Source organism: Onychostoma macrolepis, chromosome 05 (assembly GCF_012432095.1).
Source record: "Onychostoma macrolepis isolate SWU-2019 chromosome 05, ASM1243209v1, whole genome shotgun sequence".
NCBI classification, from domain to species: domain Eukaryota; kingdom Metazoa; phylum Chordata; class Actinopteri; order Cypriniformes; family Cyprinidae; genus Onychostoma; species Onychostoma macrolepis.
In genome coordinates, this window is record NC_081159.1 from 12476981 (window position 1) to 12494760 (window position 17780).

General features: G+C 37.6%; 1 protein-coding gene across 1 annotated transcript in view; it reads right to left on the bottom strand.

Annotated features, from left to right (window-relative positions):
• The window catches only part of rhobtb4 (Rho related BTB domain containing 4), a 30486-nt gene extending 14042 nt beyond the window's left edge, over positions 1-16444 (bottom strand). The window contains exons 1-6 of the mRNA XM_058775643.1: positions 16021-16444; positions 7627-7828; positions 6298-6401; positions 2844-3029; positions 857-1658; positions 516-735 (exon numbers count right to left, since the gene is read on the bottom strand). Coding sequence (XP_058631626.1) covers positions 516-735; positions 857-1658; positions 2844-3029; positions 6298-6401; positions 7627-7828; positions 16021-16049 — 1543 coding nt within the window. The 5' untranslated portion in view covers positions 16050-16444. The remainder of the gene's footprint in view (positions 1-515; positions 736-856; positions 1659-2843; positions 3030-6297; positions 6402-7626; positions 7829-16020) is intronic.
• Positions 16445-17780: the final 1336 nt, after the last annotated feature.

A 17780-nucleotide genomic window follows, 5' to 3' on the forward strand; every position in this document is an offset into this window, starting at 1 on the left:
AAAACAAATTGACTGTTCCAGAGTATGAGCTATTCTATTTCAATTCCTCTGAATTCTGGAATTGAAAATAGAACTCATGAGAATCAAGTCAATGATGTCACTACAAAAGCCTTTAGAAGTAATGGAAATTAACTACCCAATAACACCAGAACTTCCTGAAGAATCTGCACTATACAATTTACGGCAGTTAATTAGACAAAAAATCTGTGAGAACTGTCCATTCATTTATCATTCCCTCAACAACAGCAGCTTTTAAGTTGCTTGTTAAAGGTTATTATTGTTGGAGAAAAGGCTTGATTCAGCTTCTCAGTGTAAAAGGATAGAACAGATAGCAGGGTATTAATCGTATCATTTATCAGGATACAATAATTACAGTTTGTCAGGACATTTGGGTTTCCTTGTATGCAATGTGTTCTGGTTGTTTACATTTTTTTTGTTTGACTATTAAGTATGAATTTAATCTAACATTGACAATATTACAAGATAGATAGATGGATTGATAGATAGATGCTTACCAGCAAAGGTGCCCTTGCAAAGGCACTCTTTAATGCGGTTGGCACGACGCACATGGAAGGCTTTGGTGATCTCTTGGTTCATGAAGCTCTCACGGTTCAGGACATTGGCCACCATCATTCGCAGGTCAAAGACCTCCAGAAGCTCAGCGATGGTGGCCACCTGCATCAGATCCCCACGTGTCTCATCCAAGTGACCCGTATAAAGGTACTGCAGCACTGCCTGAAAAAGCAGAAAGAAGGGATAACAGATAATTTGACACTGTCGTTGAAATTTTATAGATATATCGACTGAGAATCTTATTAAACATGCTATCAATTGTGTCACTTAAGTGTGTTCTTACCTGGAAAGGTCCTTTCTGAATGAGATCATCCATTGACACTACTGTCATGAGTCTCGGCCGACCTGTCACAGGATCATCTACCATCTCCAGGTATACCCCCAAGAAACCACGCCCCCATCCCAAAAGAGCACGGCCTGCTCCCAGGGGTCCTATAGAGCGCTGGCCCCTGGCAGGCAGAGCGTTATCGCTCTGTGAAGTCCTCAGTGAGCCTTGCTGCAACATGAGCAGCCTATTTGAACCCCTAGTGCCTCCTTCACCCTCCTTATCAATGTCCAGGCTCTTGGTACGCCCAGCCTGCTCTTTGGCTCCTCTTCGGCTTTGTTCCTCTTCCTCGCTCCCCTCTGAGCTCTCCTCACCCTCCTGCTCCATCCCTGCCACTCCAAGATCCATAGTGAAAAGGTCATAGAATTTTGAGCAGGAAGTGGCCAGGTACACCTTATGGGCAAAGACACGAGTGGCCCCGGCTTGGAGGAGGAACAGGACGTCTGCACACAACGGTTGGCAGAAAAGAGAGTCCGGACCTTCTCCATCAATGGGAGGAGGATCAGGGATGCCCACCACAGGTCGTGGTGGTCTGGGAGGAAGAAAGGGGGCCTGGAGGAGGGGACGCTGAACCTTCTTTAGATGGGACTTCCAGAACTGAAGGTGGCGTCGAGAGATGAGCGCAGCACGGATAGCATTGTCAAACACATCCTTTACACCGAACTGAGCGACGATGCTTGTTTCATAGTATGGAATGCCAAGTTCCTTAGCGACCTCATGACCTCGTTCTGGGGGAAGAATGTCTGTGGGTTTGATGGGTCTAAGAGGGGAGAGTTGAAAAATTTTTTTTTTAAAAAGCATTATTAAAACCAGACAGAATATATACACTACCATTCAAAAGTCTGGGGTATGTAATCTTTTTTTAATGTTTAAAAACAAGTTTCTTATGCTCACCAAGGCTGCATTGATTTGACCAAAAACACAGTAAAAACAGATATTGTGAAATATTATTACAATTTAAAACGATTGTAATGTAATTTTCAAATTTAAATTAATTTTAAGCAGCCAATTCTCCAGCCTTCAGTTTCAGGTGATCCTTCAGAAATCATTCTGATCATTCATAATATGCTGATTTGATGCTCGAGAAACATTTCTTCTTATTATCTGTTCTCTGTTATTAACTGTTAAAACTGTTATTCTGCTTAATATATTGTGATACATTGTTTTAGTTTTTTTTTTTTTTTTTTTTTAAAGTTTATTCATTTTAGATAGAAATCTTTTGTAACATTATAAAAAAGTATTTACTGTCACTTTTCAGGCACAGATTAGTTCATTTAATCAATTTTGATTTAATGCAAGCTTGCTGAATAAAAGTATTCATATTTTAAAACTATTAAAATAAAAAAGAAATAAATTCTTACTGACCCCAAACTTGAACAACGGTGTAAAATATATCTGATTCTTTTTCATTTTCTAGATTTTTTTTTTTATTATTATTATTTATTATACAAAATCAGATTTGTATTCTCAGGAAAAGTATATTCTGACAATCTAAATTGTATTACATAAATGATTTATAGAATTTTAGAATGAATGAATGATTTAGAATGAATTTTTTAGAATGATATTAGGGCCTATATTTTTAATTAAAGGGATGCCAAATATGAATAGCAAAGATCTTTAAAACAGAACGAATAACTAATTACATAATACTGCCATGATTTTCAATAATTATTTAACAAACTATACAAACGGCAGCAACAACATACCACAGGGAGGATTTTGTTCCAATTCTGAGGGTCTATCTTTAACTTCTCACTTCAAAATAAATATGTCTGTGTACATATAAATCTAAACAAATTACTATGTCCTCAAATCCATTATTAAAAATAAACACAGAAAACAATACAATAACCCTTGCAAAACAGAAGCCCCTGAAAACTTTTCACGCTCAAGTTTAATAACAGAATATGTGCTACGAGTGGGTGTAGGATGTGGTCCGTACTTGGCCAGAGGCCGGCGAGCCCTGTTAACAGCGTCCAGATCAGCATAGCGCAGGTCCAGCTGGCAGCCCACCAGGATGATCGGGGTGCGGGGGCAGAAGTGCTTAATCTCAGGGAACCACATGGTGCGAACATGGCGCAGGGAGTTCGGATTGGCCAAAGAGAAGCACAGCACTACCACATCTGATCTAAACACACAAAGAGAAAGAAATCGGTTTATTTTAAGAGAATACATCCGAAGAAATCATGTAATAGGCAGGGAATTTGGCAAACCCCGGACACTAATCATCCTACACAGAGTGGACAATGAATCACTGTTTTTTGGAATAAAAACTGTGAAATGCAACAAATAATCATAATCAGTCTTTTGTGAAACGAAAACCGTGGTAAGACCATTTTCCCAAAGGCATGAACAAACTTCATAAAGAAACAGTGAGTGAGCGAGCAGCCAAATAGAGTAATGATTGTTAGATTGTGTGTGTGTTAATGCATGTGTGCTCTTCCAGTGAATGTGTGAGCACACAAGGTGTTGTGCAAGTCATTAAAGCATCTCGTCTGGCTCAATAACCAGCGCTGGTCTAATCATAGCGAGTTGTCCGAGCATGTCATATTTCACAGCTGCACTCACAAGCTCATCATGTGAGACCAGCATACACAAAAATGACTAATGGAGCACCGCATTGTTGTTGAAATGTAAACAGACTTGGTCTAGCAGATTTTATCACAGTTATGCATTTACACTGAAAAGTGCTCATGTGCATGTTTATAGATATAATATGACAGCCAATGTTTCTCAGAGAACATTTCTAAGATATTTTCTAAAGGTGATCTTCCTAGAAAATACTTATTGAAAACATGAAGTGAAAATCTAGAGGGACTTTCTCAAAAAAGTTGTTTTATTATTGGCAAACATGTGTGATGATTAAACAAAGGAATTTCCTGAAAACATAAAATTACCAAAGTGGACAATTATAACATGTTTACTTCCTTTGGAAATACTTTTCCTTGTATTGTAATGTTGACATTGCAATGGGATTGCCCATATTTGCCCATTCCCTTGTTTTTGTTGTTCAAAAACACATTATGAAAGTGATTCCAATGATATCGGTCCTCTAGCTGTAATGTGGACTCTGCTATTCTTAGAACCATTTTTTAAAACAATATCTTTATTGTTATTGTCATCATTCTTAATGTGAATGGACCTTAAGTCTCTTTACTAAACTAAGACACACTAAAGTAAACGTGTAAATAAACCTACAGTCTCCAAGGGTCAAAGTCGACATCCCAGTGTCTGTGTTTCTGTTGGTGTGTGTATGTGGGAATGGAAATGTTTGCGAGAATATGTGGAAATGGGTCAGAGATAAGGCAAATAAAAAACAAAACAGACTAACACATCTACAGATCTATCCACAAGCATTCACCATCTCTCAGTGAATAATAACCGTGTGTGCTTTAAAAGCAAGTGTTGAGGGTCATAAAGGACTCTGTTATGTAATCAGTGTGTGTGGTGTTCTGTAGAGCTATGTAGAGCATGTCTAAGTTCAAACTCCTGACTGCGTGTCTGCTTGACTACTCCGTAAATACTGTCTTGATCACAGACACATATTTAAATATATAAATAAACCTAAACATTCTGAGAACAAGAAAGAAGACAAAAACCATAGTACATTGATGGTATAACACGGTAAATTAACACTGATTTACCAATCTGTTTAAAATGAACTTTTTGTATATATGCATGTATGATGCATATATTTATGTATAAATATGTGTTAGCCCCTGGAGCAGGGCTTCCCTGCCGAGTCATGGTTCCTCCAGAGATTTCGAAATAAGTTTGGATCCTTTCACTTGCGTTTCACAATGTATTTTGTCAATTCCTGTTCACAAATAATTAATGAACTCAGCTAGGGTTTGATAAACATTTTCAAGAAATGATAAATGTGTCTGTGTGGGTGTGTATTTAGCATAAGTGATAGACACCAGGGGTGAAGGTCACCTGATTTTATGTTTCCATAACAGGGCACCACCATTAATAGTGCTTTATCAGCTGACTGCATCTGCCTCAGTACTGTGCACACACACTGGACGTGTCTGATCTCACAGTCACACATCCTGTGGATTCATTCACACTGATGTCTCTGTCTTCCGCTCTCTTTCTCTCTGTCTGCCACACAAGTACATTCTACAAGCACGCCACATTCACAACGCTATCAAATTGTTCAATTATTGGATGAATTATATAATCAAAACCTTTTAGTCTACCAAATACACTGCTGTTCAAAAGTTTGGGGTCAGTAAGATTTTTTTTTTTTTAAAGAAATGCATACTTTTATTCAGCAAGGATTCAATAAATTGATCAAATGTGACAGTAAAGACATTTATACGGAGCCCTTTACAGGACATTGTGGTGGGAAAAATTTGGGGTGGGAGGGAAAATTTTTTTTCAAATGTTTTGCATTCTCTCGCAAAACTTTTGCGTTCCCTCGAGAAACTTTGCGTTCCCTCGCAAAACTTTTGCGTTCTCTCGCAAAGATATTTGCGTTCCCTCGCAAAACTTTTGCGTTCTCTAGCAAAGATATTTGCGTTCTCTCGCAAAACTTTTGCGTTCCCTCGCAAAGATATTTGCGTTCCCTCGCAAAACTTTTGCGTTCCCTCGCAAAACCATTTGAGTTCGGACAAACGCTTCCTGTTTACTTTGCAGCTTGCAGTGGTTATCTCGTATGTTCACAATGAGTGGTTCATAGAGTTTTATTTTGAACTTGCACTCAAAGTAATACAGTCAGTGCTTATGTCGAAGCACGGTTTTGGGACATTCTAAAACGCTTTTGTAGTCCAGGGTCACATATGAGGGAAACTGATCTCATACAGCACATCTGCTAAAATGATTTAAAAACTACTCTAATTGCAACAGTTGTACCATAATTTGTTTGCAGATGCCATGCTGTTTCATATTGTGTATTTAATGCAACGAGATTCCTATATTTTAAGTGTGACTTAGATGTCCAAATACTTCTGGGAGGCACTGTAAGAATTCAGGAACAGTGTCAATCTCCCTCATTCTCTGACCCTATCTCCCTTTTTGGCTCAGCTGCTACTGTGATCTGCTGCACTGCCCTGAGCCAAAGCACCACTGCTGATCCTCTGATCCTCCGCTGCCCTGCGCTGTGCTGAGAATAAGAGCCTCCACGCAGTGCTCTTTGGCTAGGCTTACAGCACATTACCTTCCCAGCTGGGAGGATTATGGCAATAACCAAACCTTGGCAAGGCAACACATGCCACAGTCAAGAGTGGAGAGACACCAGAGCAAACAAATGGAAAATTGATCTGAGGAACTGTATTGTGGAACATCAAGTGTTTGTGTATCAAGGGGTTTAGTGCCATGGCCTAGTGGTTAACACACATGGCATGACACTGTGCGCTATGAGTTCAAATCCAGCTCCATATTGTGTAACTGACCTGCCATAAGCGAAGCGCCTGTCTTTGTGATGATCTCCAAATGTGTCCCACAACCTGAGGGACACACTGACCTCATCCACCACGTCTCGTGACCTCTCCAGCACCTAGATAAAACACTTTTGTTTAATTGTAACAGTACACCAATGCAAACACATTATAATCATAATACTGTGCAATGTAATACTAAGTAAACTTGGTTTTATGTACAATTCTTATTTTAAATATCCTGTTCGTATATTTAATTTAATATGCGTTTTAACGAGTTTAATATATATATATAATTGTGCACAACCCTTACAAATACATATGCAAATAAATTATATATCTCACAAAATGTGTTACTGTATATATACACTGCTGTTCAAGAGTTTGGGAACAGTAAGAGTTTTTTAATGTTTTTTTAAAGACGATTCTTTTGTTTATACAGAAAAAAATACAGAAAAACAGTAATCTTGTGAAATATTATTACAATTTAATATAACGGTTTTCTATTTTAATATACTGTAAAATATAATTTATTCATGTGATGCAAAGCTGAATTTTCAGCATCCATGACTCCAGTCTTCAGTGTCACATGATCCTTCAGAAATCATTCTAATTTATTAACAATGTGCTGATTTATTATTAATGTTGGAAACAGCTGTGCTGCTTAATATATTTTTTTTGGAACCCGTGATACTTTTTTCAGGATTCTTTGATGAATAAAAAGTTAAAAAGAACAGCACTATTCAAAATAGAAATCTTTTCTAACAATCTAAGTTGTTACCATCACTTTTTATTCATTTAATTAATCCTAGCTGAAAGAAATTATTCATTTCTTTTAAAAAAAGAAAAAAATGACTGACCCCAAACATTTAAACAGTAGTGTATATTATTACAAAAGATTTATTTATTTATTTTATTTTTTACTTTTTATTCATCGAGGAATCCTGAAAAAAAGAGTATCACAGGTTCCACAAAAAATATTAAGCATTAAGTGACACTGGAAGACTGGAGAAATGATGCTGAAAATTCAGCTTTGCATCACAGGAATAAATTATGTTTTAAAGTATATTAATATAGTAAACCATTATTTTAAATTGCAATAATATTTCATAATATTACTGTCTTTCTGTGTTTTTAATCAAACAAATGCAACTTTGATGGGAAAAAGACTTCTTTAAAAAAACATAAAAAAATTATCTGATCCCAATCTTTTGAACGGTAGTGTATACATACGTGTGTGTATGTATATTTATTTATTTATATTTTACAATATATATATATATTTCTATTTATGTCAACACAGTGCTCTTCAACATGTACAAAATATGCCAAAGGTCTGCCCACCTCCTGGCACACACGGTACTGGTCGATGGCCCAGACAGTTGGCACGTGGGTGGCAAGCAGCTGGTACTGAGTAAGGGTGGCATTGCAGGCACGGGCACAGATCAGTCGGGTCTTGCCCACCGCGTTATCACCCACCACCACACACTTTATGGTCTCCACATTAGGTCGCTCATAATCTGTGTCTATATCCATGGAGAGGGCCCTGAAAGACAGAGAAGGAGAGAGATCATTTCAGTGATGCTAATCATCACTGAATTAATGAAAAACATGACAAAACTTACTTTCCTAATAGATTTCCATTTATGTTTAACTTGGAATGAATCAAAAATAAAAATAACGAGTTAAAAAAAACATTCAGTTTGGTGACTCAAATCAACGTCCACAATAATGAATGGCGTCATCAATACTGACTACTCATTCACCAAATGTTCAAAGTTTAAAGAAAAATCTGGGTCAGGTGCTATTTCTGTCTGAGGAAGGAACAACAAAGACAGCCAACACAGTTCTGCACTTGGCTGTACAGCGTTTCAAAGTGTTCGAGTTTCAAAGTGCATCTAGCGCATTTTTTGTTTTTTTGAAAGTTGCAGAAGAATCCACCTGAAGCTAACTGAGGTCAATGTTAATTTGTATGAGAGAACACAGCTAAACCAGACAGCATTAATATGCATGCTTTGCCCAGGATACTGAATCAAACCGCATTGACACAAACACTCACATAAACACTAACTTAAACCTCCTAAGTATCAAGAGAAAAACGACTCTGCTGAGGGATGCAGCTGAAACAAACCATTAGGAGACCTGCGTGCCAACACATATGACTGTAACTTAATATCCATGACAACTAGCAAGTTCTCGTTTAGGTTCAAACAAAAGCAAGCAATGTGAGATTGATTTTTTCCCCCCTAAGACAATGACAGATTTTTGTTTCGTAATGAATGCAGACATTTGTTCGACAAGCTGAACTGCTTTGCTTTAGAGAGTCACATACATTTGAGCATGTGCATATAGCTGTGAAAACAAGAATCAATATTAACACACCACTATAATAAACAAGGCCATATGAAATTAAATACAAATGATTTTGGGAACCGTAACTCCTCTGTGGCTTTAAAAAGTGGCTTGAATCACCCTTGGTAAGTGCACTAAAAGTGTACTGAGCTGCACAAATCAATTAGCTTTCCTGGAAACAATAATGAATTTCCTTGAATAAACACACAGGCAAAACCTTTGGCCAACTAAGAGCAGTGCATTCTTTTGATACAGCTAAAGTGATACAGCTATCTACGTTACAAGCCGCCCTGAGCTCCGCTGTCCAAGTCAGCTAACGTTCCATAAAAAGAGCCCATGAAAGATTAATGCAGCCACTGTTTATTGTTCCACTGACAAAGACGTCACAGTTCTGGCCTCCAATGACATACTGGGGTCTAAAAATGATTCTCATTCATTCAATTCATTCTGAGTAGCAAGGTGCCAATTCTGACCAAGATTAGCAAACTCAAAAACGGCCCGTAATAGGTCAAGAGACGTTTTATCTAGAGCAGCGGTGCTCAGTTAATTCCTCGTGAGGGGAATGTTACAGCCAGCTTTGAGGTTTTGGATCAGTGAAGGAGGTTTCATAGAAATGTTGTCAGTGATAAGGGTGCTCTGGAGGGAGCTTCTTTCAGAGGTTACATAACAATGGTGGCACAACGGGCTGATGAAGCTGAGCTGTAAATGTTACTACATCTTTGTGTTACCTAACAGTAATTTTTATAACTCTTCTGTGAGAGTCATCAACATTTATAGAGGATGTTATTAAGGTGAAGATTATTATGACTGCATATTAAAAATGTTAAAATTATTAAAAACAAATTAGCGGGGAGACTTTAACCTGACAGACTTGAGCATGTTTTCTCACCATGCAAAAAGTAGGGTGGTGGGTAAAGATGCGAGAGTGCAAGCTTGTTAACTCTATTTGAATATGTCATCATTTACTCATCGTCATGTCATTTTGAAACTCTATGATTCTTTGGAAAAGAAATTTTAAAATAAATGAACACTTTCACTCAGCAACATTAAATACATTACCAAAGATTTCTATTTCAAATAAATGATGTTATTTTGAACTTTCTTTTCAACAAAGAATTCTGAAAAAAAGATTTGCGTATCATTTCCACAAAAATATTAAACAGCACAAATGTTTTCAACACTGAGAACAAGAAATGTTTCTTAAGCACCAAATCAGCATGTTATAATGATTTCTGAAGGACCATGTGACACTGAAGCCTAGAGTAATTCAGCTTTGCATCACAGGAATGAATTTGAAAATACATTTACTATTTTAATCATTCTCAATTGTAAAAATCAAGTAAATGCAGCTTTGGTGAGTAAAAGAACAGTAGTGTTATATAACCGATATTCATTAAACAAAAAAAAAAACATCTGATCCACAAAAGAAAGAAATTCTTACAGGATTGAATCAAAAAAACATTTTTAGGAACACTTGATGAGAATGTCTACAAACCGAGTATACAGTTTCCTTTTGTGGCACACACAAATACAACAAACAAATGTGTATAATAAAAGCAATGATACCAGAGACATGGTGTCTCATGAAGCTTTTAGCAGAGTCAGTTGAGTGAGTCAGTGTTTTGTCATGGGGAATGAGACGAGCAGTGTGCCACACTAACGCTAGTTTTAGTGACAGGCAGTGATAGAAACAGTGGGAGGTAAGGTCTGAGAATGAGCAAGAGGGAAAGAAAGAGAGAGATGAGACGCGTGGCAGACGCCCACTCCATTCACAAACACTGTACGGCCCACACAACAGTTCGTCTGCTTGTATTCAGTCCTGCCAGCCTCCCTGTGTGTGTGTGTGTGTATCTGAATATGTAGGTAGATAGAGAGAAGAATATCATAGCAAGTGGACCAACTACAACCCACAAGCAAATATGACAGTTAACAAACAATAAACTGGTTTGATAGGCTATAATAACTTATTATAGTGCTCTCAAGCTTTCTTTCTTCACATATGTCTTGTGGCAACCACTAAAACTGAAGTATGGATTCAAACAAAGTATTTTGAGGATCTCCTCAAGAGATAAAACTCAAACAAAACTATTTTCAGTAAGTTTAACCGTCCTTTCCCTCTCTGTATACATCTGTCTTTCTAGACAGCCGGGCAACAGAGACTTGCTCACCCCTCCTGCACTGTATATGTGTGTGTGTGTGTGTGTGTGTGTGTGTGTGTTACATAACAGCTCCAGTGGCAAAGGCTGCTCTCTCTGCTGTCACATAACCAGAATTCACGACTAACCCTTGCTCTTAGAGAGCACCTGCAAACCCTTTTATTAAAACACTGAGAAAAAGAAAACATCCAAATATACAAACTAAATCAACCCTAAACATATAAACATACACACTGGATGTTAACCCCTGCCTGTCATAGTGACCTAATTTCTGTAGTTTCCGCCAGTGCTTCATGCCAAGTGTTTTGCCCTGAGCGTGTCTGCATGGGTGTTTATAAAGGCATATTTATAAGCATTTATAGAGAGGACGTGTAAAGACAGGCTGTGCCATGAGCGTAGACGACTTATGTAACGTGGTGGTCTCCTGCCTGCCAGTAAACAAGATGAAGTAGAGCAGCGTTTTGCTGCGCACCAGATTTGACACAGTATTTCCAAATACCCAACCATTCCAAAATACTGTCCTCTGGCAAACACTGAGCAAACCAATGCACCACCGCAGCGTAGCACCTTGGAGTGTTTTACACCACATGCCTCTAAACTGCAAAGAGTCAATGTCTCTTAGTGGATTGATCACATTTTATAGCCGGGCTGCAAAGTCGTTCAGAGTGCTGAGTCCTCCAGATCAGATACTGAGTTAGATCTTTCTCCTTAATGCCATCAGTCACTGGGGAGTAACAGAGGAATTAAGCACTGAAACACTGGGTTTAGCTACTACTACCGTGTCAGCATATCTGATAGCGTTTCAGTGAAACACATTATGGGCGTTTTATTTTCGTCACATTTAATGTATGAATGTCTTTGCATTTTATAACAAAATAACCAACCAAGCAGAAATTATTTAAAAGAAATATACCACATATACAAATTTTATAGCAAAACATTAGACAAAAACAAGTTTGTTAGGTTTCAAATGATTAAGTGCACTTGGGTCAGGCATTCGTTATTACAACGTCACCCATTCAAGTAAGAAACATGACACAGAAGTAGCCTAAAAAAAATGAATAAATAAAAAGGTTTATACTGTGAACAATTAATCCAAATAACTAAATTCAAAATTATGAAAATGATTCATTTCTATATATGTGGTGTCAAAACTAATGTTTGTGTTATATAAAGCAAAGTGTGAAAATCAAGTGATTAACTTTACACTTGTTGTCTGTCAGCTGTTTCGTGCATCACACCTTTAAACTGACTGAAAAATAACTTGCATAATCTTTCATTATAATTCATTAGAGGCTTTTTGCTCACTGATCCCTATGTATACAGTAGATTTATAGATGTATAATATTAATTATACTTTCAGCATTGTCCACTTAAACTTGGGGCACATTGAACTACACCTGTGGATACTCTGCTTGGACATCTGGGTGAACTTGAGGAGAACTGACTTCATACATGCTTTAAAAATCCACTTTGAGACCAGTTGGTTACAAATATGGCTCAGAAGAAAAAAAAAACAGCATACATTTTTTGCACATGCCACATTTGATATTTAGTCATCTAATATTTTGTTATATTAGTGTGAATTAAATATCCAAAAGTGTCCAAAAACTTTTTGGGAGCAATATGTACCATCTGCTGGTATTTTCCCATGATCCTTAAACTGATTGCAACTGCAGTCTACTCACACTCATGCTGTTCATGCTATACGGTCATGTCAGCAAAAACAACAATTTACTGTAATTACATAGCGAGACGTGCAAAAGTCAAGATGATTCATAACAAAGTGGCCCACAAATTAAGTCTTAAGCAAGAGTTTAACTATTTAGCACATTGGCCCACATGGACTACAGCGTCATGAGTCCTATGGACCTAAGCTGTCATGTGGACTATAAATATAGCTGTACCTTTACCCTTGAGAGCAAACTCAGCAATGAGAGACTCATTAAAATCAGCCATGGAAAAAGCAAAGGCTTCAGCTCTCAATGGACCAGCTGAAGTGAATGTTTTCAAACTGTGCTGATAGTGGCGACTTATCTGAGATCACTTTTGCTATGGATGATTGCTTAGCATTTGTATTTCTATTATGTTTATCAACACATGACACTCCGATCAAATATTGTCAGATAAGTTAAGCATACGAAAAAAGCTGTTTACAAGTTGTAATATAGTCACAGCAAACGAGAAAGCACACTACAATTGTGTTATCAAGTACGGAACAGCATGACAGAGCAGGATGTTCACTGCAGTACATAATGAGTGTGTAGCAGCAGTTGATTGCTGACAAGTAATGTTTGAACAATATAACAGTCACATCATAAAATAATGATTGCTGAATCAGCAAAAGACTAAAACACTTCACTTTATCCCTGGATTATAATGGACAAAGAGTCGGTAAGATCTCACAATAGCATTAGCGGGAGAGCTTGGCTCATGCCTACAAAGAAACAAACAATAAAAAACATGCACCATGGTGGAATTTCAGAGAATTCAAATGCTCAAGATATTTCCTGCGATTAGATCAGGTGTAAAGGCATTGTGTTAAACGTGTAGGGGCAGCCATTGACAAACCCCCATTCATACTTCTAATAAGACCTAATTCAGCACCCATTCAGCATGAGCTTCATTGAGAAACATAAACCAGTAGTGAATTCTCTCAGTAAGAGGATTTCTCGCTTTAAGATGAAACGGACTGCCAGCGAATGAAATGTGAGTTCATATAATACAGAGAGAAAAAGATGCAAGAAAAAGTGAGCCAAGCCCATGCTCACCACCGAATCAGAGTGTGCAGTGGGGAAATGAAATTATACACACACTGGTAAAAAAATACAAATAAAAAAGGTACTATAAAGACTGAGAGGACGCATAGCAACGAACTGGCCAAAGCAAAGAGGTGGCGAGTTTCAGCAACCGCGACATGATACAAAGACACACTTCCTATGGCAAGCCATTTTGTCATTTATTCCTTAAGACCAGTATCTATTGTTATGTTATTAGTACTTAATCCACTAGTGACTACAATGTTTTTCAATTTTATTAGGAATTATTCATTATATACTAATAATCATCCCAACAGCGACAAGTATTCTATGTTACTAAGCCAGTAGAGACAAATAACTATAACACTTTTGTCAATTTATCATATCCACCTTATTTTTAATTTAAGAGCGGGTGCTGCCATTTTTAACATGATATGTGCAATCACTTACAGTTACTTTAGCGGTACATAACAGTCTGTTATGCAGCTGGTATTTGTAATCATACTATCGTATATATTACTGTAATCCTAAGCACACTGGCTTTTAGCTCCAATAGTTTTATTAATTTAGTTTTACTCCACTGTTATTCTGTAGTGGGTAAAGTGTTGCACATTTATAGGAAAAAAAGCTTACGTCCACATTGGAAAATTAGATGAATAGGAGTTTGTGGTTCAGATATCACCTACTGTGTTACCTATTCCAGCTTTACTAGTAACAATTCATTATGTGCAAGTACTGGACACTGGGATGTAGGGCTGTCAAATAAAAATTTCAAATATTTGTCGAATTCAAAATAAAAATCGACATTCAAATGCAAAAACGTTGCAGGAGACGCAATGATACGCATGTTTAGAAAGCCATGTAAAATTAATGTAAGTTCAACTTTTAAAAAACATGTCTTGAGACTTTATGGTGGTTTTTTCCCCATCCCACTTCATCTCATGTTTTTAAATGAAAAAAAGTACTCTTTGTGATTGGTTTTCGGTCCTTTGTAGTAAACTATACATACGTATTATGCTGTTTTGTTTCTAATTGTTCAAGGAACTTTACAACAAATTATATTTGGTTCATAAACATTACTTTAAACATTCTGCACTTTTTTCGAATAAATGTTCAGTAAAATTTTGCTTGATGCGCCCTCTCATTGTCAGGCCTCTGTCATGTGTTGTGTGTCTCCCGCCCTCATGTTTCTATATTTGGTCGTTCCTGTCCTTGTTAAGTGTGATTATTAGTTCATTCTTGTCCAGCTGTGTTTTAGTCATTATCTGTTATTGTCATGTGTATTTAGTTCATGCCTGTTTAGTTAGATTTCGTCTGGTCTACTCGTTACTCCCCGGTGTTCCTGTGTGTCTGCCCTGCCCTTGGATCTTCATTAAAGACTGTATTTTGAGTTATCCTCGTCTCCTCGTTCCTCCTTGCTGTGTGCACCGTGACACTCGTGGCCTCAGTAGAGAAGCCAAAAGCTTTTCCCCCCTAAGGCCCTGTTTGCACTTGGTATTAAAATGAGTCTTGGTCGATTGGTTCACAAGTGGACAATGGAGACACATACCTGTTTACACCTGGCGTTTTAATCTGTCTCTTCTGTCCACTTTCGACCACTTCTGACCAGATGTCTCGCAATGACTACACGTGTATTAGGTCAGTAGGTGGAAAGTAGACGGACTTTTGTGGCAGCTCAAACGCATTCAACCACATCAGTGTCTACACTACGAAAGCAATCCGGTTGAATGCGTTTTCGACTACTTCTGGAAGTGGTCGAAAGTGGATGAGCTCAAAACGTTTCACACCCCATTTACACCTGTATTTAGCGTTGTCCACTTGTGATCCGATCGACCAAAACTGTAAACAGGGCCTAACTGAAATTGTGCAAAAGTACAAAATTCGAATTTAGTTTTTCAGCCATTCTGACAGCCCTTCTGGGATGCATTCTAATTGTTGCTGGTAACACTTGAAATCTTTTATGAAGTGTTTTTATTGAACTACAGCAATACTGTAATTCAGTCTATTTCTAAAAAAACAACTGTGATCAATAAAATACTAAATGTTAACAACAAGAAATCAAGATAGATATTACAGTGTAATAAACAAGGTGAGTACATAGTAAAAACATAACTAAGAAGTGAACAGTTGATACAGATTAACCTTGAAATTAGTTACTAGCAACAAAGTAACATTGATCACTGGTGGGATAGTGACTAGCAGAAAAGGCTTACATTGAAATGCATTTGTGGTGACTAACTGAACTGATACTAATCAGTAGTAGTATATGAATGAATGAGTACTAGTATCTAATGAATAGGCTACATGTTAGACCGGCTTGCCATACGTTTCCAACATCAAGCGTTTAGGATGGGCGGTGGTTAGTGTGTGACTGTGTGTTTTTACAAGTCGTTTTTGATGCAGTGTGAATCCGCAGACAAATGCTGCACGATTGTCGCGTGGTGAAACAAAGTGCAATTTCTCCACCCTACCTTCCGACGCTTCCAGAATTGACCCACATGCCAGTCCGCGCGTGGTTCCCTCCTGGCTCCCGTTAAACCGGGTGCAGGAGATCAAATAAAACCGTTAAATGACTGAGACGTCTCTGGAAAACTCTCGACTGCTTTGTGTTCAACTCGCTGGCGTGTCACGGCTGACACAAAGGCAGCATCTTCACACTCGCCTTCCCTGCAGAGCTGAAAGAGATCCCTGAAACAAGTTTTCAGAATGCAGTGAAGAACCTCAACCGTTAAGTGTGCTACATCTATCCCTCGCTCTCTCAACGATACCTCTTTTTCCTGAAATTACTGACATTTATAGGTAAGCTCTCATTTAGGGGCGTTCGTTGGTGTGTTATTGTTTCTACAGCTGATTTCGCCAATGACACGCCCCTACTCGTGCGTCACGTAAACTGAACTCACCCCGAATCCGTGTAACTGAGACTGGCAGCCAATCAAATCCCTCGCAGCCGATGGCCCCGCCCCGTCTGGAACGCTCGGCCCGTTAACCCACAATCTACCAGTCATTTGTTTAGACTCAGACGCGCTCTGACAGGCGGAGCGGTTACAAAACGTTTTCTACGGCAGAACACATTGTAGTTGTGTTTAAAAAACTACTGTCATCCACTGAATCACTGGTGAGGATATTCAACAGAACCACTGGTGCGGATATTCAACAGACGCTGACGTTATTTTATTACGAAAGCACGCGTAACTTAAGGTTTCAGTCACATATAGCTACTGTACATTCGCGCGACTCTATATATAATGCATTGACAGATGACACCGGTGCACTGCAGTTGTAAACTCTTCTTTTTCTTAAATGATAAAATTGTAAATCCAAGATGCCATTAAATTCACAATTAAATTTCCACATAAGAGTGACAGCTGCACAATAAATGTAAAATACATGTCATCGAACAGAAAGCCTCTCTTTTTCACCAACAAAAAAAAAGGACACTAAGCATAGGTGTGTGTGCGTCCTTTAGGGGGTCTTAAATTTATTTTAAATGAATTACCATTATAATAGCCTAGTAGTACAATCATTTAAAAGTTAAAGCATTAAATTTCTATAAAATATAACGGTAATAACCTATATAATGTGTAACATTTCTTACACTGGAGAAAAACACTGAGCTTACACTGTGAATTTTCTTTTTCATGCCTGCAGCGTCCAGGCTTGGCAAACAATATTAAGACTTTATAATGCCATTTAAGACATTTAATGGCCCTCAACAATTGATAGAGAATCTAAAATTTTGTATTGGCAAATTCTGTGGGATTGTTTGATATCTGATTACTCTTCAGATATATTTACCCATGTTATGTTTAACATCATGTTAAGCAGTTACTGTTAATAAAAAAGTTACACATAATAAAAACAAGCTTAGCTTATGTTTTATTATTATTATTTCAGAAGAAGCACAAGAACACAAATTATTGTTTGGGGAGACTTGAAAAATAAACTTTTATCATTTTATGGTGTATAATGGATCTCACTTATATATATATGTCCCTGTAATATTCTAAAACTGACACAGCAAGTAATAAACACTGACCTCTAGTGATTTCTACTGGTATAAGACACAGCACAGACCTTTAGAAAGTGCAGAGAAAGATAGAGAAAAGATCACCCAACCGCATAGTGTTCCTGTTTTTATAGTATTCAAATTTGGACTACATTCACTGAAACAACGAGCACTTAAAAAATAAAAATAAAAATAAATAACCTCTCTCTTCTCAAACATCCAGAC